The sequence below is a fragment of the Halichoerus grypus genome, chromosome 10 (assembly GCF_964656455.1).
Source record: "Halichoerus grypus chromosome 10, mHalGry1.hap1.1, whole genome shotgun sequence".
Lineage (NCBI taxonomy): Eukaryota > Metazoa > Chordata > Mammalia > Carnivora > Phocidae > Halichoerus > Halichoerus grypus.
Window position 1 is genome coordinate 68,461,685 of NC_135721.1, and position 24,380 is coordinate 68,486,064.

Below are 24,380 nucleotides of genomic sequence, written 5' to 3' on the forward strand. Positions count from 1 at the left end.
AAAAAAAAAATTTAAAATGGAGGGACAAATGTCTGAAGTATTGGCAAAGCTGAGTCATCAGTTCTTGGCAATAATTTAAATGAAAGGTGTGAGATACAGAATGCAGTTTAAAAATGATTTTTGAAATTTCAGTTTGGGTAGCAGGGAGATGAGAAACATGAATGCTGTAAACAGGGAAGTCTAGAAGTAGTTTCCCAGTGCAGGGGAGAGATGATGGCTTGATTTTTGGCTGAGCTTAGAAATCCAGGGTAAGCCTAAAGATACAGGTTTACAGGTGTTTATTACAGAAGTAAAGCCAGGTCATTTTAGGACTAAACCTTATGTATCAAGGAATATAGAAAATATTCTATAGAAAATATAGAAAAGTTAAGGAATAACAAATAAATCAAACTGGTGACCACTGAGCATCTCCTCAGCAAAGAGTTTCTAAAACTAACCTTTTTTGGGGCGCCTGGGTGGCTCAGTTGGTTAAGCGACTGCCTTCGGCTCAGGTCATGATCCTGGAGTCCCGGGATCGAGTCCCGCATCAGGCTCCCTGCTCGGCGGGGAGTCTGCTTCTCCCTCTGACCCTGCCCCTTCTCATGCTCTATCTCATTCTCTCTCTCAAATAAATAAATAAAATCTTTAAAAATAAATAAATAAATAAAACTAACCTTTTTTTTTTAAGAGACCTATAAAAGACACGGATCTTGTATCTTGGAGCAAAACATCTACTTGAATTGCCAACTTTGACTTTAGTATTGAACATTTGGTGTCCTCTGATCTTACATGTGGTCTTGGAGGGTGTTTGTTGTTCAATCCCGTGTGTGGTTTAAGTTTCCATTTGTCTATTCTTAAGCCTAAATGTGTTACAGAAATATTAATGACTCCCCATGCTTTTGCCTTCAGTAATTTAAAATAATTTGTTTAAGTAGTCAGAGGAAATAGTGACTACAGCTTTCTCCCCAGGAAAAAAAAAAAAAAAAAAAACCATAAAGTAAATAAATGAGAGTTTGTTCCCTGGGAATTAAAGATGATTTTTCTTCTAACAAGGCACACCTATTATAAAAACAGGTCTAGATTTAATTTGTCTCCCAAAGAAAAGCCTGTATTAAGATATATGGTCAGTATTTGACCTGTGGATGTTCATTTGTAGATGTGCAACAAAAGATTAAAATTAAAGATGATGATTCAAATTTGGGGGCAGAGTTCATTTATTCCCTGGGGGAAGGGAAGGCACTTTTCCTGCAGAATAACTCTCAGAAATTAGCCTGTTCTGGGGCACCTGTGTGGCTCATCGGTTAAGCGTCTGCCTTTGGCTCAGGTCATGGTCCCAGGGTCCTGGGATTGAGCCCCACCTCGGCTCCCTGCTCAGCAGGGAGCCTGCTTCTCCTTCTGCCTGCCGCTCTCCTTGCTTGTGTGCTCTCTCTCTCTCTCTCTCTCTCTCTCTCTCTCTCACTGTCAAATAAATAAATAAAATCTTTATTTAAAAAAAAAAAAGAAAGAAAGAAAGAAAAAGAAATTAGCCTGGTCTGATTGCACTTTTTCTACCAGCCAGTCACAACAAGAATTGAAAGGGAAGTTAGGCTTGTGTCCCAATTTGCTGTCCAAGGTCCAATCCTGCCAAAGCAGAGCCTCCAGAATTGTCCTTTCTCCAGTCCAGCCAGCAAGAAAGAAAGGCAGCGGGTATTCAGCTTCTGCCCCCCCCCCCAATGCTACTTATAAGAGATTGAGAGAGCCTTCTTAAGTTTCCCTAGAGTTTTAGCCATCCAAATCTACAAAGCACTTGTTCTTTTTAATGTATGCTCTTTTTAATTAAAAGGAAAGTGAGATGTGTAAGAAGCACCAAAAAAAAAAAAAAAAAATTCATATGAATAAACAGGAAAGCTGAGTCAAAGAACTAATTATACCCTGATACTTGCATTCTGCTGCTGGAAGGTGGAGCTTGGAGTCCTCGCTCTAATTGCCGTATGCTCCCTGTTTTAACAAAAGAGAAAAAGTCTTACACCACTTCATTTACCTGCTTTTGGTTGATGGCTCCCAAGCCGTGCCTGCCAGCCTCAGCATCTCATCCCCAAGACCCTGGTTCATATCATCTGATCCCTATGGATCACTCCTACTCAGATTCCACATGTTTAGTGTTAAATACAGTTCCCTCACTTCTGTCCAAATTATCACTGCTTCAAATTCTGTTGTCTTCTAGCCTACATGACTATATTTTTGGATTTCTCATTGTCTTTTTTTTTTAAACCAACAGTCATAAATTCTATTGTGTTATTCAATAGACTTTGACTTAACTTATCTAACATTATTTATCATTGCCTTCCAGCCAAGTCTGGCCTTTTATACTTTCTTGAATGCTGTATTTATTTTATCTGTTGTCTTCTCCAGGGCTGGCACTACATTTATGCTATTACAGAGTAATGTATCCTATACTTTCTTCTGGTCTAAACTCTTCCATGATGCTCCACGTTATAATCAAAGTCCACACAAGCCTTTTATTTTTCTGATTTTATAAGGCACATTTAGCTTGAATCTCTTGACCTGGCCCTTGGGCTTTATAGAATTCTTGTGTTTCCTAATCTGTTTCCATCAGATTAGAAGATATTCATCAAATCATTGTCCTCTTGTTGTTACCAGGTTCAGCGCAGCTGGGGTTTGTAAGAGAAAACGTCAAAGGAGCCTCTTGAGCTTCTTACAGCATAGGGCAAGGCATACGTCAGGTACACACGTGACTGTAAACTAAAGTCAAATAAGATGTAAATTTGACATCTTGTCATTCCATTTATACTAGAAACAAGGAGACAACCTAGACTTCTCCTTCTTCTGTATCACTCACTACCATCAACCTAGAATGAGGTACACTATAGATGTACAGTCCTCACCAGACATAGCAACACAGTCACACCAGTAACCCCGTGTGCTGAGTGCATGCTCTCCACCTGGCGCCTGCATACCTTCTCTCTAATCCCCACAGCCTTGCGAGGTAGGCGTTTCACATATGAAGAATCTGACTCTGAAAGAAGTTACGTAACTTAATGTGCCTGCACTAAGACAACCAGTAAGTGGCAGGGCCGACGTTTATAGCCACTTATAAGTGAAAAGCCTGTGCACGATTCCCTCCTCATTACTGCGCAACACTGGAGTGTGGATACCTGTGTTATCCCCTCAGATCCTTCTACAGATAACAGTCTTGAGAGTGTGTATATATGTTGCACTAGTCTAAAGATAAGGGTATTCTGAGATTTCTTAAAAAAAAAAAAAAAAAACTTTCCAAAGGCTTGAGGTTATCTGGGTTTATCCATGTTCTCAGCATCTCCTGCTAAAAATGCCCCAATTCCATCATTGCCTCATCAGTTCATGCGTGGTCTACTTAAAGGACAGGAATAAAAATCAGCCCTCATCAGCTTGGAGAAGGGGTAACAGACTGGCTTCAAGTCTGTAGGAACCTGTCTCTTATTAGATGTCCATCCTGGCTTTTGCTCACACGTAGGGTCATTAAAAAGGATATCCTCCTTCCCATGTACAGGATTTTGCCTGCAAGATCCCATTAGTGCTAATGGGTCATTTTAACTTGCATCACCTCCAGGATCAAAAGGAGAAGCTGCATCTTTGATGAAGGGCTAATGCTACATGGGGCTCAGGCCACTTAAGGGTTTCCTTTGTTCTCTTCATAGGCCAACCCACCAGGGGACTTTAGACCACCATCTACTATACGAAGAGTTTATAAAGACAGTATTAAGTGGTGGTACTAAGTGCAGCCTCAGTAATGAGAATTAGAATGCATTCCCTACTTATAAATCACAATCTCATCCACCTTAGTGTAGGATTGAGGCTTGTATCCTGCACTACTTGAATCAATATTTTCTGCTCTTTAATAACACAAGGGAAAGATTACTACTTCTTTTCAGTAATCTCTGAGAAGTTGTTCGGGCACATATGTTTGCCAAGAGGAAAAAAACAGGGTTGTGGCAGGAAGTGGGGAAAGGAAGCAAGTAAGCTTTTTAGAATTAGCTCTCGCTGTGTGTTGCCTTAGCAGTCTTTCTTTCTTGATTCCTTTCTACCGTGACCTCAGTCCATCAGGTGGCTGACAATGTGTATTGAGTGCCCATTGTGCTTGTCCCCCAGTATGAGGCACTGGGGGAGAATGTGAAACAAATAGAGACACAGTCTGTCTCTTCCAGGAGGTTACAATTGGAAAGAGGAAGGATGGTTAGCAAACATGTAGTGTCCCATACATAACTTTCAGTATGAGTTCTACCTCCAAAAAGCCCGAAGCAGTGCCGAGAATTCTTCACTTAACTCCCCTCTGATCTCTAACACAACATCCATTAGGCCTGGAGGAGAGCTGAAATTTTCTAACAAATTCAGTTCAACAAATGAATGGAGGGAGCCTCTCCTTGCATTGATGTGTGATGTGTAACAGTGTAAATCTCTGCCCAGAATCTCAGATGTGCAAGAAAGGTAACTCTCGATTTTTCTGTAACTCATCTTGGTTTCCAGTTTGAGTTCTGATTCTTTGAGTTAGTGAAAATGTAATCTCAGGCAATTTTAGTTTCCTTATTTCCCTGAGACTGTGTCTAAATTATTTGCGGGGGTGGGGGGGGACTTCACTGTACCAATCTTTGGGGAGATAGAGATTACACAGGAGCTGGTCTCGAGTATTCTATATTCATAACTTAGGTGCCCACTAAATTGCCAGCATCTTCATTCTCGTGTGCATGACCCATTAAGGTCATTCTTTTTCTGTTTGTTTCTGTGAAACTCTGGGAATTGTGGTGCTCCCATACCACAGCTGGAATATGGGAAGTTCTGTGAGGCTGCCTAAGTTCCTAGCATGTCTAAACCTACCAGGCACTCATGTTTTCCCAAGGATTTCACTGTTGCCTCTGGGTTCTCTTGAGGAAGTGCACACAAATCAATGTCATTCTCTAAACTTACCTAAAGTTTTGACCTCCACCGGGGCTCAGCCCTCAAATTAGAGCACGGTGTCCGCTTTTTGGTATTCATCGATGACGATGCTCACATTTCTTTTCCTCCAGTTTTCTCTCCTGCTTGCCTCATGAGGGGCAGGAAAGATTTATTCTTCTCATGTAGTTGCCTGTATATTCTATCTCTTTCATTTCTTTAAGAGTCTTGGCTTTTAAGACTTAAATGCAGAAAGATAATTTGGTATCTTTGGTTTTTGATTCTTATCCTTTCTCTGAGATGATGAAAACACAATGACTTTAAATTTAAGTGAGAGGAAAAGACCATGGAGATAAAGGAAATAGCGTGAAAAAAATGAGATATTTCAAAAATAGTATCCCATCTCAGATGAAAACCATCCTATTCTTTAATATTAAGAATATAGTTAGTAGTCAAAGATGTTTTATTTAAGAGGGGAAGTAAACACATTCAGTCCCTTCCGTATAAATTATGCAGGACCAGTGGCATCCTAGTGTAATACCTAGAGCTTTAGTTAATAGGTCAGGGACCTAAGTTCTCAGTTTCTGGGGCTAAATGACTTTAAGCAACTCACTTTACTCCTCAGTACAATTCAGGACTGTTATATCTGTGGTTTGATTTCAGCCTACTTAAAATCTAGTAGGTTAGCTTATCACTGTTTCGCGGATGCTGGCAGAAGACAGAAGCTTTCTGGGTCAGAGACCAAGAACTTTATTACTCATGACTCAACAAACAGGATGAGCATTCACTTGGGTATCAGTTCTCCTTTATCCCAAGTCCCATGAAGACAACACAGAGGGACCCAGAGAAACATTAGGAATGTAGGAGTTTTGTGTTACATTGGGGAAAAGGCATCAGGTGGTATGAAAGTTAGGATGGTTGAAGTGAGAGAGAAAATTCAACTGACAATGAAAGGTCAGAAAAGTAGATAGCTCAATAGAGTATGTTAGCAGAGCTTTTAAACAGGAACATATATTATGGAATGTGGGGGTTACCCTCCATATCTTCTGCATTGATTGTTTACTGAAGTCAGTGAATTACATCTACTCAGTGCCATACAGATATGGCAGATAATCTTTGATAGGAAATGAAACATAATCAAACATGGATTGCAATATTTCTTTTAAGTAGTGGCCCATGAAGTTGGGAAATCTCACACCTAGAGACATGAAATGACAAAGCAGAGCAAAGTGTTCCATTAGAAACTGCAATAAAATTAGAAAAAAAAAAAAAATAACTTGTTAACAGATCCCAGAGCAGCATAAAGAATTCACAGTGGTATAACTTCACCTAAAAAAAAAAAAAATCTGAAAAAGGATGTACTATTCAGATATGTACTGACTATTATGGGAGTCAGTTAGTGAATAGGATAAGTACAAGTAAGGATAATGGGCTTAAGCCTAATATAAAAGATAATTGTAGACCCTAGAGAGAATTTGTTGAGCTTCTGATGAACTGAAAGACCCAGAGTTCTCTAAGCAGAAGGTTGATTATCTACTTCCTATTTTTACTGTAGTGGATATTTCCTATATTTATTTTATCTGATTTAATTCTCATGAAAACCTATAGAACAGATTTTATCATTCGTATTTTAGAAATGAGGTTTCTAATGATCAGAGAAACTGAAAAAAAAAAAAAAAAGTTAAAAGCTGTAGAGTTGGTAAACAACCAGGCTTGGATTTCAGTGCAAGGATATGCAACTCCATGGCCCGTGTTCCTTTCACTTGGCTACACTGTATTGAGCTTATTCAGTTCTCTGTGGAAATAGCTTCTAGAAATGTCTTTGAGTGCTGATATGTTACCCAAAGACTTCTGTGTTTTACACTTTTAGGAAGATATCTAACTATAAGTTGACTTTTTTAAATTAATGAAATATAAACCAAACTGTTTTTTTTTTTTTTTCTGAGCTGCTGTATGTTTAAAGGAATGACAAGTTACTTTTGTGACCAAAACTTTGATCTTCCCACAGGTGACTTGTATATAGGAGGAGTGGCTAAAGAAACATACAAATCTTTGCCGAAACTCGTCCATGCCAAGGAGGGCTTTCAAGGCTGCTTGGCATCAGTTGATTTAAACGGACGACTTCCAGACCTCATCTCAGATGCTCTTTTCTGCAATGGACAGATTGAGAGAGGATGTGAAGGTACTAGATCTTTGTTAATCAAACCCTAAGTAATTCTAATTCCACCCATAAATAAGAACAGATCTCTCCAGTCAGCAAAACTTATTTCTGCCTACTGTTCAAGCCCCAGCGTAGGGCTTAGAAATCCTTATTTGTGTTTTTCACTTTTCATCCCATAAATCCTAAATTTTCTGGACTGTTTGCAAACCTACAATAAGGCCTTATGTAAGATGGGGGCTCTGTGTATGGATCTTGTTATTTTCTGCTCCTTTGTATTCGATAGTCTGCCTAATTAGTGTGTTAGTCAGTTCTGCAATGCCTGCTTTATAACATTAAATAGATACCCTCTTTGGACTAAAAAAGTAGATTTGCTCTAGTAAGTGTCAATCAACTTGATACTGCTTGTTTCAAATCTACATTCAGCAAGATGTAACAGGACAGTAAAGTTCAGGTACGCATCGTCACATCGCTATTCGGTTTGTATCTACCTGGCACAGGTTTCTTCTGTATATCATCAGTTTGTTTTAGCAAAAATTGGTTTCTTCTATTACCCAAGACTAATATTCCTTACTTGAGAAATGTGCTCAAGTATCTTTCTGTTCTTTTGTGCTCTCTATCAGACTAAGATCTGTAGGAGTACTTTTTGATTGCTACTTTCATTTTAGATAATTTTCATTTCAACACCTCAGATTATTTGAGCCAATTCTCCCTCCAGAAATGTAATTTAATCACATTATCCTGAATTTTGGCGCTCTGAATGTGTTGCTCCTTCTCCTTTAATGTTGAAAACAGTTTGGGCTATTTTGAAAATATTAGATTCATAAGGAAATTTCATATGGGAGAGGCAAAGAAAGACATGCGAATTCCTATCCCCCAGGAGATTATGAATCATCTCTCCTTGGCCAAAATAATGCCATTAGATTTAGCAATTACCTAAGTATGTGGAGGGTTTTTTTAATTTGAAAATACATTTTTTTCTCTCTGCGATATATATTCCTCTGAAAAGTCAGGTGAAATTCAAACTGTGTTTTAATCCTGCCAGAAGATAATGCTATTTAATAGAAGCCTCTGTTGAATTTTTTTTAATGTTACTGCTATATTTATTTTCTTTATTTCAATTTTGGTATAACACTTGTAAAACAAAGAGAAACTGTTTTCTCCAGTTTACCAAAGGAAACAGGATCATTAAGTGAATAATTCCTTCTACTGGGTGGATATAAGAATGTGGTTCATAACTTGGATTTTTGGAGGTGATCTAACCAGTGAGAATATGTACATTAAAAAAAGGGAAAAAAAGTACTACAAACTCCTGGCAGTATTTTTTTTTTCAAAAATAGGCCTTTCTACAAGTTGCTTGGTAAATGACTTCTCACCTACAAGGAGATGTTAGGAGCAGACAGACACGTTCACAGCTAAGCACCCGCAAGATGGAAAACAAAACGCACACACATGACCCCCCACCACGGGCACATAGGTGATGTGTGTGGGTGGGTAGAAGGGAAAACTAATGAGGGGAAGCTGTACTAAGAAAAGAATATTTGCAGAAATGATACTTGGTTTTATTTTCTAACATAATCTATTAAGCAACTTGGTTAAGATGATTATACATCCTCTTGGGTAACAAACTATTATTTGAACATTTGAAATTGTTCAGTAGGTTATGACATTGGTTCCTTCCTTACCTTATCTAGGATGCTTTAATATCTGAGCTTTAATAATTCTTAGCTCTTTTTAACCCCTTTTTTTTAATTCTTAGAATGTTACCATGTCCCTGCCTTTCTGCATTGACACTTCCCTGATTTTTCCATTCCAACATCAAGATTAACAACTTTTAATTTATGATTATTTCTATCCTCTGCAATTCCTAAGAATAATCTCAGATATACCTGTCATAGGTGTAATTGATGAGGTACATATGTTTTTAGGAGTAATGATCAAATTCTAGACGATTGATCAATTCTCTCTCTAAAGATAGTTGTCTCATGGAGTTTTAAATCCAAATCACATTGGAATCACCTAACTTTTATATTAATAGAAATACTGTAAATGTGCCAATAACCAAATGATATCTTTCAAGATTTTCCCTCATTCCTACCCAACAAGACCCACAAATCTCCAAGCCCCTTTCATGTAAAAAGTTCATGGTCTTTCCTAATAACCACTTGCTGCCTTCCATTTTTAACTAACTGCATTGGCTAATAGCTGCTTATAACACACTAGAGAGGAGGGGAGGAAGCTTGCCTTGTCCAAGTCCCTTCAGATGAATGTTTCTCAAGCTTGAACCAGTATCAGAATCCCCTGGAGAATTGTTAAAACCCAAATTACAGAACACTACCCCCAGGGTGGCTGCTTCAGCAGGACCCTAAAATTTATGTTCCTAACATGTTCCTACAATGATGCTATTACTATTGTTTCAAGGGCCACACTTTGAAAATCACTGATAGGGTAGCATTTTCCTGCTTGCGTAAGAGAAAATAGAGACTGGTAATCCACCAGTAATCAGGCTTAGTTAAGCTCAATACCGAGTCAAGATAACTTTCGTACATGAAGTCAAGGGGAAAAATTAATTCAGACACTCTTTGCATAGTCTCCTACTATTCAGCCCCAGAACTATTATAATAAGTTACAGAAATACTTAATTATTAAAGCTACCATTGATTTAGCACTGGTGACAATAAGTTTACATATGCTTTTTCATTGAATCCTCAAAACTCTGTAAATTAGGTAGTGCTGACTTTTTTTAGATGAGTAAATTGAGCCTCGGAGATGTAAGGTGACCTTCCTAAGGTCACACAGCTCGTATGTGGATGATGGAAGCTTTGAACCCAAGTTTGCCATACTTGAAAGTCCAGGCATCAAAACACTTTCCTCTCTTGCTTCTTTGGTTTCCAGAGATTTTAGTTTTACCTTCACTTCTTTTCTTTTCCAGACATATCCTTATACTTAACCACTTAATACAAATGTCCTTGTGGTTTGTTCCCAATTTTATTCAGTGATAAAATAAAAGGAACATTACATAACTAAAGGGAAAATAAATTCAGGGCTTTGTCTTGCACAAATGCCTGTCAGTGTTTAAATATTGTTCTTAGGAGGTGAGTATTTTGAAAAATGTGTCTTGTCAGGCCTAGGCATACATTCTCTTGTAATACCTGAATATAAAAGGGTGTTGTGATAATGAAAAAATAATAATAATAAAGCATGTCTTTTGCTCACATAAAGGTTTGGCAGGTACTCTGAGTTGCTGTTCTACCATATGGGCACATTCATCTTCAGGATTGTAGTTCTACCATTTTTAGAATTTAGTATTATGTTGCAATTGTGTTTCTGATAATTTTTACAAAAATAAAAGTAAAAACGATAATCTGGCTCTTCATCCGTTCCTGTTCCTGCTCTTACCTTCTTCTGGGCAAGTAAGGGAGCAGCCTCAGATTGATAACCAGCCCCCGACCCACACGGGGCGTGCACCATTCCCCGCTCCTCTACTTGTCCCAGGAGAGAATGTGCAAAGGAGTATTGCTTTAAGAGTTGTTTGTTGTTTTGTTTTGTTTTTCCAAACAATAATTATTTTCAGTCTCTAATGTCGTGGGATAAAGATCATTAGACCACTTACCTCTCACAGATTGGAGGAACCACCAAAACTAAGCAGCTTAGTGGTTCTTAGTTCTTTGATGAGATAGGTGAGAAAAATGGTGACCTCCATTCAGGGCTTCCAGGCCTGGGAAATTATTATTAATAATAACAACTATTATTATCATTGCCATTAGTATACCTATTACTGCCGTTATTACATAATTAGTTCTTACAATGTTATGGTTTCTTAATTTGTGAAAACTCACATAGGTTAGGCTAAATTCAACAACTTTCTATGAGGAATACCTTTACTGAGAAAATTGTAATAGAAATACCGTTGTAGCGAGCATGTTTAAAAAGACACTTTACGAAAATGTCAATTTACACAAAGGCTAATTACAGGTAGTTCTCATTTATTCACTAAAGCAGTTACCTCACAGGCTCTCAGTGTTAATAGAATCTAATTGGGCCAGTATCGTTTTTATATTTCTGTAAAACCTATAAAGTTGTGTTGACTAGGAAATATCTTCAGTGTTTTACTCTAAAGCTATTTAGATGGAGGGCTTTCCCTTTTTAACCTTCCCTAAGATAGTCCTTATTAGTGAAGTTCTATTGTAATAAATATTCACAGGGCAGTTTAGAAGAGTTGAAGGGAATTTTGAAGGTGGGGAAAATGCTGACAAAACTCTGAAACCCTTAAGTGGTATAGGCCCAGCCTGGTAAGAAAAAAGGTAAACACTCCACACTGAAAGCTTTTAGAGGGATTTTTTTTTTTTTTTAAGTGGAATGGTATTGCAGTCTGCTTTTTCCATCCCTTACTTGTCTCATCTGCCCTGAATGATATATATGTAGTACATTTTGATAGTCTGGTGTCACTCTCAAGTCCAGCTGTTGGCAGTGAATGGCTGGCATCACAGTTTCAAGCCTTAATTGCAATAGCAAGATAAAAAGATGTAGAGGGAAAGAGAAATGGAAAGGGATAACTGGTCTGCTAATGACCATGGTCTACACTGTATGTGCACATGACAAATGGTGTCACATGCTCCAAATAAGCAACGTGATCACTTTGGTAATGCACTCATATCTATCCAAGAGAGGAAAAAATACAAAAGCCCTTTTGATTTCTTCCATTACACGTCATCGGCTCAATTAATCATTATATATGTATATACACACACACACACATATATAGTAAAATTCTAGTAAATTACCGCTTTCTCATTTTTGGCTTCTCTTAAGATTTATGGCTGTTAGTATTAATTTGTTTGCTTTACATAGCATTTTTTTCTCCCCCCTTTACAACAGCATGCTTTTTGAATCTGAACGTTCTTCTGTGTTTGCCCCATTTTGGTATTGCTTACTAACATTTAATATATTTTGCTTTTTTTTTTATTTTTTATTTTGCTGACAAAGTTGCATTGATGAAAGCTGACTTGCAAGGTAGATAGCCCTGTGTGTAAAAAACAAGACTGAAACCCCCTAATACACAGTGGAAACCCCAAAATAACATTTTTTTTTTTTTTTTACATTTTTGCAGTAACTGTTGTTTGGGTTCAGATTTAATTTTTCCCCTTCTTGAACATTGTGCAAGAAACCTCATTTTATAGCATAGTTTGCATAAAGGCTTTCAGTCTTGAATATGTTTGTATAGTGATTGCCTCTAGTGCTTTGATCATCTTTTTTTTTTTTTTAGTTCTTTGTTTCTCAGTGTTCTAGTTATGATTCTTTAGAAATAGACTAGAATTCTTTTTACTCGTGTGTTAAATGGGGGCATGTCATTTATACAGACTTTTTCATTTTATGTTTAACTGCATGAATTGTTAAAGCATGTGAATTGATACTTGCCAACATACCTATCTAAAACACCCAACAACCATAACTTTATCCATAGTTTGTGCAGGGAAACTTCTGGAAACTTTTAGGGTATTTTCGCATAACTCTTTTCAGTTACTTTGCCAATCTTTATCTCAATTTCATGAAGCTCTAATCTCCATTCTCATGGTGTCTCTATTCATTGGTCAGAAGTTAAGGAGATCCATGCATTTTTCTAAAATCCAAATGGTGATAGAGAATTACTGATGATGGAATGAGATTACTTGCTACCATGATCGTACTAGAAGCTATGTGCTTGCTTTTATTATTTGTTGTTTACTATTATAATGTATTCTGTCCTATATTTGAAACTTCAGAAAACCTTCCTATTACAGCTTCTCTGTCGCTAATTCAGGTGTGTGAACTAGAACTTTCAACACTGGTTTGGTCATGTAATTTGAGATGTTGGCAACTACTATATGTGACCTAGCTCATGTACGAAACACTTGTAGATTTTTTTTAAGGAACCCAAGTTTCTTTTGGGTTAATTTTGCAGGACCCAGCACAACCTGCCAAGAGGACTCCTGTTCTAATCAAGGCGTGTGCTTACAGCAATGGGATGGCTTCAGCTGCGACTGTAGCATGACTTCGTTCAGCGGGCCACTCTGCAACGACCGTAAGTGCCTCTCTGAGTATGGACTCAGGTGGTCATCATTGCTTCCAGTTACTGTGTGATGCCCAGAGTCTAAAACTGGGAGTCTTTGTATTATCTGTAAGTTAAACTGTCACAGTGAGAAGAAGCAGTTATTTCTACAGAAAGGGCATTTTTGAAATACTAAAGGATTAGTCAAGGATGCCGTTAGCTAAATGCTGTGATGATGGTGAGCCTTGGGTTTGCAACTGTTGACTGTAATTTTTTGAATTGCTAATGGTCACCTTGTTGAAAATATCTTTTTTCATTTCCTACCTATGACAATCCTCCCCTGGTTTTCAAAAGAGATTTCTTATTGCTTTCTATTAAATAATATTTAATTCCAGAAGATTATATGTTGAGGGCTGTAATTTTCGTGAAAGGTGACATGTCTCATTATGCCTCTCTTTCTGTATCTTTTTAAACCCATATCTGCCTTTTGCTTTAAAAAACAGTGTTTAAACTTTGTCCTCCAAGTACTCTCTCTTATATTCTAGCCACTTGTGGGTTTTTTTTCCCTTTAGTCTCACAATATAAGCATGACTCAGAAACACAGCATTCATATTATATCACGGAATATCTGTTAGTGCCTAATCTATATGGTAGCAGTGAGAATTTTAAGACTGAATTAACTGGTATATAAGATAAAGTCCTATTTCTTAACTTTCAAATAGATCATGCTTTACAGCAATGCATGAGCATGGTAAAAGCATTTTCTACAAAACAACAAATTCCACTATATTAAGAACATTCTTCTGACAAAGCTTCCTGCTTGTGAAACAGAGTGCATAATTTGTATTATAAATGGTACAACATTTAAGGAAAAGCTCTAGGATGGAGGATGCAATGATTGAAGTTTTGGGCTTTGGGACAAAGGCTGGGCTTGAGTATGGATTAAAAGGAAGATTAGAGTTTGTTCACTTTGATCTTTGTCTATTTGAGACTCTATTTACTCCAGTACGTATGCATATGGCAATGTTGAAGATGAGATCAAACTAAAATATTCTATTGAACATTTAGGAACAGTTTAGGAATATGGTACAACTCACTAGCTATTTTCAGAATTTCTCTTCAAAACATTGAATACAGGTATAACGAGCAATTATTACAAAGTAAAATATTGGAAGAGACCAGTAAAAATCACACTACCACAGATGGTGAAATATTTTGTCTCCATCCTACCAGCAACATCTTCCATAGAATTACAGCAGACCTGAAGCATGAACATGTATTCAAACCATCATACATTTGCACAAACAATAACCCCAGTTGGAGTTCTATAAATAATCTTAAATGAAGGCTCAGTAAATACTTTATGTACTTCTGTGTACCTAAAGCAAAGAAAATAAAAAACCTTATATATGCTTTTAATATATGTACATATGTGTCCTGAATAGTAACTTCCTGCTCTTGCTCCTGCCCCATAGAAAATAACAGAAATTTATTTTCAAGGACAACCAGAAGACTGATAATTTGTTATGATTTTATTATGGTAAATTTTTAATCCTGAATATGATCCTGACAGATGTATGACTACATGTGGTAGCTGAGAGAGTTTTTATTGCATGAAAATGTTTCCCATTTTGCTAAAGAAATTTCTCTGCCAAACTTTGCTTCATCTAGTTTCCATGTTTTATAAAATAGTTGCCATTTGGTTGTGTCAGATTGTGTATTCTCATATACCACTTAAGTTTGAAGAATATAATTTTCTGTGCGTATTTGCTAGACATTTCCTAACGGAACATCAAGATCCTACCTTAAGTATCATGCTGTCTTCACATCATTTTTACAGAAAATTATTTGAATGCTGCTCTTGGGTGATAGCAGTGGTGATGATAATGATAAGGCTATTTGTTATTTTCTTGTAAATAAGGTAAATGTCATTCAATAAATGTGTCTCCTGATATGCCTCTTGCACAAATCAGCATTAAAATTACTTTGGAGGGCTCTCAGAATACATACATTTTGATTAAATCATTACCTCTTAATGGGTTTTCTGGAAGTGGGAAATGGTTTCTTGGTTTGTGCATGGAGTCTTGGTGGTGAGGATATGTAGGTATAAATCAATATTTAAAAGCAAATCTTATTTTCATATCAACTTTAATTTGTAGAAAGTACAACAGTGACTGTTACCTTTGTTAAAAGGTAAACTGAAGCATATTAAAAATTTTAAGAGTTTATTTGAGCAAAAACTGATTCAAATCGGGCAGCACCCAATCTAGCTGATACAAAGAAGCTCCAGGGAGCTGTACGAAATGAAAGAATTATAGGCAGAAGGGAGCAGGGACAAGGAAGCTATACTATACAAAAAAAAAAGCAGCCTGGTTATTGAAAAGTTATTTTGCTTTAGGGAATGGCAGGAGTCTGTGAGGCAGGTTACCTAACTATTGCTGATCGGGAGATTCCTGATTGACTGGTTTATGGGGGAGCCAAAACTGTAATTAAATTAAGTCTTGGTTTGGAGACATGGGGCTTAGCATAAGTGACTCCATTCTGGGCCTGTTGTCTTTTTCTTTCTTTCTTTCTTAATACCTTGAAGACATGCCATTGATATGGCAGTAAGAATAGGATGCCGTATTTTCTTCAGTTGTTAAATTCATTAAAATAAGCTTTATTTTTCTGCATCTCCCTATTTTTCTGAGTTGCACAAAGAGAATTAATGTGATTCCTGGGATTTTCACAAACTTCTTTTCTATATAGAGGTTGACTTTTTTTTTTTGTAATAAAGCCATTTAGGACAGTTCATTTCTTAATGAAATTTCCATCTGTAGCTTAGGTATTTATCCATAAATTCTGTGACAGCAGTCTTCAACTGCATAGAAAATAAAACAAACAAACAAACAAAGGAAAATGAAATAAGGTATTTTAAAAGAGGAAAGAACACACCACATTGCAAATAAGACACATTCTCTCTGAAATAGACCTTCTGAATATCATCTCTCTGATAAATTTCACAGAGTGGGTTAGAGTAACTAGAAAAGTTTATTTATGTTAGCCTGGAGATATAATTAACAGTGAGAAGATGGGAATACTTTTTAGCTTGTAAGTGTAATCTTGGGTAAATCATACTAATTAATACACTTAAAGGAATCTTTCTAAAAAGAGGCACTTATGCAAAATGATGCCAAAGGCTACTTTTAAAGAAAAGTGCTTGTGAAACCCTTTTTTTCCCTAGAAAATTGCCATGTAAATGACCTACTCATTGAGAAAAGCAAGTGCTGTGTGTATGTGTGTAGGGTGGTATAGTGTAGTGGACTCAGCTAGATTCTTCCATACCATTACTGTATTTTAGGTCCCTAATATTATTTGGGGGGGGGGGCGCTTATTGTAGTCATTTCCTGGTTAAGTTTCCCATTTCTTATCCCTTTCTCCTCTAATCTGTCCTATGCCTCCTTACCAGTTTTGTTCTTTCTTCCTACTCTCCCCAGTTTAAATATCACCAGCTCTTCCTGGTTGTCCTAACCAGACGCAGTATTTTCCCTCCACTGACGGCTATAGAACTTTGTTGATGCTATTTTATCAGCCATCATATTTAGGTTTGGTCTTATCTCCCTGTAAGACTTAAGACTATATGCTTCTCCCAGGCAATATTTTTTTTTTTGTCTGATAAGCCCAGTGTTTTGCACATCATGATGCATATAATTGGTAATAATAGTGACTTACTAAATCTGTGCTAACTAGATGCATGAATCTTGCATAAGGGTTTCTAGTACATCCTCAGGGGTTAACAATACTCTCCAAATTCATCAATTTGGAGTTCATGAACCTCTGTGGTCTGACCCTAGCTTTCATTTTCATCCTTATCTGTTGCAGAACCTTGTCCATATGGCATCTTAGTGCCAATTAACTTACTTAGGGCTTTCTGAACAACATTATACTTTCCCAATTTCCTCACCATTGCTTATGCTAATCTATTCTCCTGGGGAATGCTCTCATTCCACCTGGAATGAATCCCTTTCACTCTATCTGTTTGAAGAAATGTAATTTCATTTTCAATCTCTACTTAACTGTTTTGTCCCATGGAAACTTCTCTAGTCCTGGGAGCTGGGCCTTAGCTTTCCCCTCTTCTGAAATCTTAGAGTAAAGGTCTTTTTAACGTACCATATATTGTAGCTTTTTGTGAACTTTTTCTTGGGTATAACCACTTACTTAGTGCTTGCTACGTGCCAGGCCTGTGCTAAGAGTTTACATTCACTATATAAACATCAACATACCACTTTTTCAGGTCTGTACACACGCGTGCAAGCGCGCACGTGCGCACACAGACACACACCCCGTCATCAAACCATTGTGCTATACGGTAATCCTTTCTCTGCTTTCACCCTATGGTACAGAATAGAATGTAACTATATTAGCTAATTTAATGTCAGGTTGGAGAAGATGAATATGGCTATGATCACATGGAAAATAGTGAACATAATAACATTGTCACATTACATTAGTACAGAATTGTTGTGTGCCAAATTACAGTTCAGCTTCGATGGTGTCTGTTACCATAAGGGAATAATACATCATAGTGCTGTTATGTTGGTGCTAGGAGGGTATGGTCCCTGCCATTAAAAGACTATTTTCAGAATTCTAAATTTGCCAGAAGAAAATCTTTCTGATAGGAATTTATCGTATCTTTTGTGTGAGAATTAGAAATGTTCACTGAAACAAGATTTGACTGTGACTTGTTACCATGACATTTAAAAATATCTTCAGCTTTGTTTCTTACCTTTTTTGTTGTTTGACAAGAGAATCCAATATCCAGTATTTGAGCATCAGTATTAGAACTACTGGAAATGAATCATAACACGTATAAAAATAACTGAATCAAAGTCACATTATTTCTGTCCCATTTAGAGTTGCCAGTAGTATTAAGCTGTGAGCTGATTTGTTGCCAGTACCATTTAGGGATGAATAAAATTTAGCAATTAGCTATGTCCACAACCAGATCCTCACTGTGAGTATGTTGAATCTTATTAACCTTGAATCATTCAAGCATTTCTAAATGGCAGTCTTTAAGTTGTTTAAAGCATTTCATAAGCAGTATTTACAGATAATGCCATAGAAAATTACCTATGGGGAAACAGGTTCAGACCTATCTTAGACTAAACCATAAAGAATTAAAATATTGTTCATACTGATCAGAAAATGCAATAAAAGAAAGCAAAGCATCATATATGATAGTCTTCTATTTAATATAAATTTATCTTCTTGTTGGTAATAGACATCATAAAAGGAAATACAGAAAAGAAAGCCTTGGTCTTTTCATATTGCAATTAAGCAGTTAAATGACAGTTTTTAAGCTTTATCTACATAAGAAAACTCAAGTGGGGAGAAGACCCCCGAAGAGTGGTAAGCACTGCTATATTTGAATTATCCAGATTAGTCCCCTGTATTGTTCATCAGTAAATGATCCATGACTCTGAATAGCTTTTGACTCTATGTCAGTGGTGCCAGTTTGACCCCAGAAGTCAAGAAGGAAGGCCCAGTTGAATTTTTCCCTCTGCAAGTACTCTAATTTTTCTGGCTCACTTAATATTCTAACTGTGTAGATCTTCATTTGGCTCTTATGCTATCGCTTCTCATTGCAGGGCTTAGATAACTCTAGAGGTGGCCTTTGGTGCGTGCATTACTGGGGTAATACCGTCTTATCCCACCAGAGCCCAACTAGACTCAGGCTCCATCAAGAGAAGGTTCTGCCAGTCACCTTGGTTAACTCTCCTTAAGGGATTACAACACTTTCAGTGCTCAGGTTTCTCACTTTGCTTTCCATCTATGGCATCACCAGCTGGTGCAGGGGCCAGCTTAGGGTGGGGAGACTGTCTGAATCTAAGGTATGAATTTTTGAAACTTGAGGCCTTTAGATTTACTTTTACTTTTTAAAAAGGGCTTTTACCTCACCAGAACTGAGGCACGGAAAGCCCTTGTGAACAATATGAAGATTAATCACGGTGAATTCTCAGAATCCTGTTTAATACTAAATAAGTATCAATGGTAAATAATTTAGTATCCGTTTATTAATCAAGAAGGTGTGTGAAGAGAGTAAATGTTGAATAATTCTCCAACTTTATAGAATCAGATTATCATGGGCATGTTTTTATTGAGTTTATTTATTTTATTCTTTCTCTAAATTTTTATTTAAATTCTAGTTAGTTAACATATAGTGTAATATTGGTTTAAGGAGTAGAATTTAGTGATTCATCACTTACATACAATACCCAGTGCTCATCACAACAGGTGCCCTCCTTAATCCCCATCACCCATTTAACTCATCCCCCCCACCTCCCTTCCAGTAATCCTTAGTTTATTCTCCATAGTTAAGAGTCTGTTTCTTGGTTTGCTCTCTTTTTCTCCCCATGTTCCTTTTTTTTTTCTCCCTTAAATTCCACATATGAGTGAAATCAAATGGTATTTGTCTTTCTCTGACTGGCTTATTTCACTTAGCATTATACTCTCTAGCTCCATCCACATTGTTGCAAATGGCAAGATACCATTCTTTTTTATGGCTAAGTAATATTCCATCATATATAATCATATATATGAATGAATCATATGAATATATAATGGACATTTGGGCTCTTTCCATAATTTGGCTATTGTTGATAATGCTGCTATAAACTTCAGGGTGCATGTATCACTTTGAATTAGTATGTTTGTGTCCTTTGGATAAATGCCTAGTAGTACAGTTGCTGGATCATAGAGTAGTTCTATTTTTAACTTTTTGAGGAACCTCCATACTGTTTTTTGGAGTGTTTGCACCAGTTTGCATTCCCACCAACAGTGTAAGAGGGTTCCCCTTTCTCCACAACCTCTCCAACATTTGTTGTTTCTTGCCTTGTCAATTTTTGCCATTTTGACAGGTGTGAGGGGCTATCTCACTGTAGTTTTGATTTGTATTTCCCTGATGATGAGTGATGTTGAGCATCTTTTCATGTGTTTTTAGGTCATCTGTATGTCTTCTTTGGAAAAATGTCTATTCATGTCTTCTGCCCATTTTTTTTTTAATTTTATTTATTTATTTGACAGAGAGAGACACAGCAAGTGAGGGAACACGAGCAGGGGGAGTGGGAGAGGGAGAAGCAGGCTTCCCGCTGAGCAGGGAGCCCGATGCGGGGCTCAATCCCAGGACCCTGAGATCATGACCTGAGCCGAAGGCAGACGCTTAACGACTGAGCCACCCAGGCGCCCCATTCTTCTGCCCATTTTTTAACTGGATTTTTTGTTTGTTTGTTTAGGGATTGAGTTTGATTAAGTTCTTTATAGATTTTGGATACTAACCCTTTATCAGACGTGTCATTTGCAATAACTCCTCCCATTCTGTAGGTTGCCTTGTAGTTTTGCTGATTGTTTCCTTCGCTGCACAGAAGCTTTTTATCTTGATGAAGGCCCAATAGTTTATTTTTGCTTTAGTTTCCTTTGCCTCAGGAGACATATTTAGTAAGAAGTTGCTATGGCCTATGTCAAAGATATTCCTGCCTATGTTCTCCTCTAGGATTTTGATGGTTTCCTGTCTCATATTTAGGCATTTCATCCATTTTGAATTTGTTTTTGGGTATGATGTAAGAAACTGGTCCAGTTCTTTCTTTTACATGTGGCTTTTCATTTTTCCCAACATCATTTGTTGAAGAGACTGTCATGTGTATGTTTTTAAAGAAGGTGTATGAGATCAAGAGTAGTTTAGACTTTGTGAAATACTTTATTTTAAAAGAATACAATTATGATTGAATTTGGAAGGAAGTGGTTAGATCGGGCAAGTTATTTATATATACTGTCACTGTGGGTATCCCTAGCTAGTGCATAAGAAGGACTACAAAATATTTTAATGTACATCACACCAACATATTTTAATGCTAATGACATAATTAACAGGTATTATATGTATACAGTTTACATTTTTTTAAACCTTACATTTTCAGACTTCAAAAAATCTTATTTTCAATTTACAAATGAGGATATTGAGGCATGATCAGTTAAATAATTACTTTGGGTTAAAATGGCTAATGATTTGCACAGACAGATATGAATGTAGGTCTGTCTAACTTGAAGCTCGTATTCTTACTTGCACCCATAATTCCTTTCAAAGAGGGATAGATTCAGTGTAGATGGTGTTGAAATTTCCCAGGTAGAAAATGCCTATAGAAGTTAGTAATGACTGACAGCCCTGCAGATTTTTTTTCCATCTTCATCTCACTCTTGATTTTTATATTTAATATTAAGCATTATGTTGCAGGAAATATGCCCCTCCCCTCAACTGCTCAGTTGCCACTTCTAAAGATGAGTTAAAAATTTGTACCTGTCTAAGTCACGTACTGTCATTAACTTCCAGGTCTGTTATAAAAAGGTACTGATTGTGAAAGAAAGATGGGGACTTTCTGTGATTTTTCTTTGAAAGCTTGAGTTTCTCAAAAATGATAATTTAATCTTTGAAAATGAAATCAGGTGAAATATTTCCATAGATTATCCTGCTTGAATCAGATTATGGGGAACAAGCAGGTAAGATTCAGAATTATGCTGACCAGTGAATGCACACTGAGTGTTTTGTTGTGTTGATTATATCTCAGTTTCCTCTTTATATAGCTGTTGAGGAAAAAAGAAGAACAACAAAAAATGAAGTCAGAGATTAGCAGTCCAGTCTTTGAAAGTTTTTAGAGGACACATGGAGGAGACACAAGAGAATGCATGAAACCCACATCATCAAAAGTCACTGTGAGATTAATAGTAAAGACCAAGGGCCCCTTGTATTTGTCGAGAAGGGAAAGAAAGCCCAAGGAAAATGTGTAGAGTCCAGAAAAAGGTCATGATAAAAATAACGTTGTGCTCGCATTTAGGAGTAATTCTAGTCATAAAGAAAAAAATATTACTGTGAAGAAAATGCACCTTTACCAGTGATCCTTTTTCCTTCCCCGAACAAAGCATTCTGTGTCTTTAATGAGATTTACTATAGCAATTAAAAAGTGTAGGATTCTTTTATGGGGAGGAATTATGGCCTCCTTTGCAGCTCAGTGCTGTTATACATTGTTACTTCTCTGGTAGCATTCTACAGGAGCATAAAGTACAAGGATGATCTGTTAGCTCTGGGTATTATGGAGTGTATGATTTTAATGACCCTAATGATCTAAATTCACATCTCTCAGAAAATGGCCTGTAGAGCCTGAGGCTTAATCTCCCCAGGATTTGGTGAGATAGGAAGGTACAAAGGCATTTCTTAACTTGAAATGATTTTAGAATGAAACAAGTTTCATAAAAGGATGAGCTGATACAGAAGGATGTTAAAAAAAAAAAATGGGTCGCGAGCAAGGAGGAGGCTGCATTTGACGGGGACAGAGGAAACTGTGCTCGCGTAGGTGTGAACACTTCTTATAAATATATAACATATGACCCTTTAGGGAGAGAAACAGATGGAATATGTAGCGGAAAATAAAGAATACATTTTGCTTGGTTTCTTCATGGGAATGGCACAGAGTATATTTTGATATTTGGCTTCTCCCGTTGCAAAGCTTTCAAGGCCTCATCTGGATTACAGCAGCTCAAGGCAGTACTGACATCGGGAATGGTGCTGGATAAAAGCAGACCTTTGGATATGTTTGCAAAGCTTCTTCAGGTCATGACACGATGCATTAATTACCCCAGCCACGTTTCCATGTCAAAAACTTGATGGTCACCTCGCATGCCCACTAGGAGGAATCGAGAATCGAGGATCTAGATTCCTGCAAACATCATACCCTCAGAGTAATACAGTGTTGCTAACACTGTAGGGTTCATCTTCCATGACATCCATCATGAATCCACTCTCCTAGGTCCTATTCAGGGCGACTGCTCCATTTTACTAAATTAAAAACAGAAAAGTGTCAGAGAAATACCATTTTCTCTCAGCCGCAGGAGACATCACAGAAGTAATTAAACTGGATTTTGGTGTGTCGGGCACATTCCTTTTATTGACAGTAACAATAATTTTCTAAATCAAAACCTGGAAGCACTTTCAGTGTTGTTGAAGTGCAAAAGATAAAAACTTAAGGTTCTAAAAATCAAATCAGTCTGTGGAGTGTAGTATGAGAGTCTGCTGTGTGAGTCATGAATGCAACCTGTCTTCTGGAGTTCAGTGCCCACAAGCTATATGAGGAGGATGATTTTGTTTTTAGCTTAGTCCCTGCAAACTATATGGCTATAAAACCAAATGGAGTAGGTCTTTAATACAAGTTATCATTTGTGGTTTCAAGGTCACCTGGAAATTCCAGTCTCCCTAACCCCAATATTTCCTTTTCTGATGTTGTTAGGTTTTATTGATATCCACTGTCTTGACATTCTTGCATTCCTTCATTCATCATTTAAGTTTCTCCACATCTTGCTCAACAAACACAGCTGTACAGTATGCTTTATCTCTTATATGCCCAGCTATTTGCTCTGTGATACAGATACGTACAAACAGTGTAGTCAGTGAATGCTCTCTTTGCCTTCATCTTTGATGAATGACTGACTCCCTCATCTGGATGGTTCTTCTCAACTTCCACTCTGCCCAGGAAAATTCAGACCCAGCTCAAATCAAGTTCATCCAGAGTAAGACAGTCTCCAGTTAGTGATTTCTTCTGCTTCTGAGTCTCCAAATGTTTACTGTCTAACAGGCATGGGTTTTGTTATTTTTTAATGTGTGTTTACCTTTATTCCCTAGTTATAATTTACATCTATTCTTCTATTTTTGATATTATTTCTCACAGGCCTAGCCTATTATAATGCTGAGTAATATTTGAAGATTAGTGTTCTGAAACCTCCATTAGTTACCTGATTTTTTAAAGACCTTATTTTTTTAGAGCAGGTTTAGGTTCACAAAATATTAAGAGGAAGGTACAGAGATTTCCCACATGCCTCCTGTCCCCATGCGTACATTGCCTCCCCCATCAACATCGCTCACCAGGGTGGTACGTTGGTTACAATTAAGGAACCTACACTGACACATTGTAATCACCTAGAGTACATAATTTACAAATTAACTGATTGTGCACCCATCCCTACAGTTCTTTTTAATATATATATATGTATACATATTATATAACATCTCCCAGGGTAAGCTATTATGTTTTATCACATTACTGTAAATGCATTTTTCATTATTTTTATTCCTGATGGTAAAGACCCATGTGGAATTAGAGTCTTATGTAGCTAGAAAGAAAGTGCTTTAAGTAAAGATCTGTGTATTTGTCAGGGGGAATGTGGGTGAGTGTGTGTGCATGTGCATGCCCACATACTGTGGGAGAGGGATTTAGAAACATGACATTC

General features: G+C 37.1%; 1 protein-coding gene across 22 annotated transcripts in view; it reads left to right on the forward strand.

The window, feature by feature from the left end:
* The window catches only part of NRXN1 (neurexin 1), a 1,113,724-nt gene that overhangs the window by 576,932 nt on the left and 512,412 nt on the right, over positions 1 to 24,380 (forward strand). For 11 of the 22 annotated variants that reach the window (XM_078056570.1, XM_078056572.1, XM_078056583.1 and 8 more), the window contains 3 exons: positions 6,896 to 7,069; positions 12,032 to 12,058; positions 12,987 to 13,106. In XM_078056570.1, the coding sequence (XP_077912696.1) occupies positions 6,896 to 7,069; positions 12,032 to 12,058; positions 12,987 to 13,106 (321 nt within the window). The remainder of the gene's footprint in view (positions 1 to 6,895; positions 7,070 to 12,031; positions 12,059 to 12,986; positions 13,107 to 24,380) is intronic. The other 11 variants (XM_078056575.1, XM_078056585.1, XM_078056579.1 and 8 more) reach the window with 1 other exon arrangement.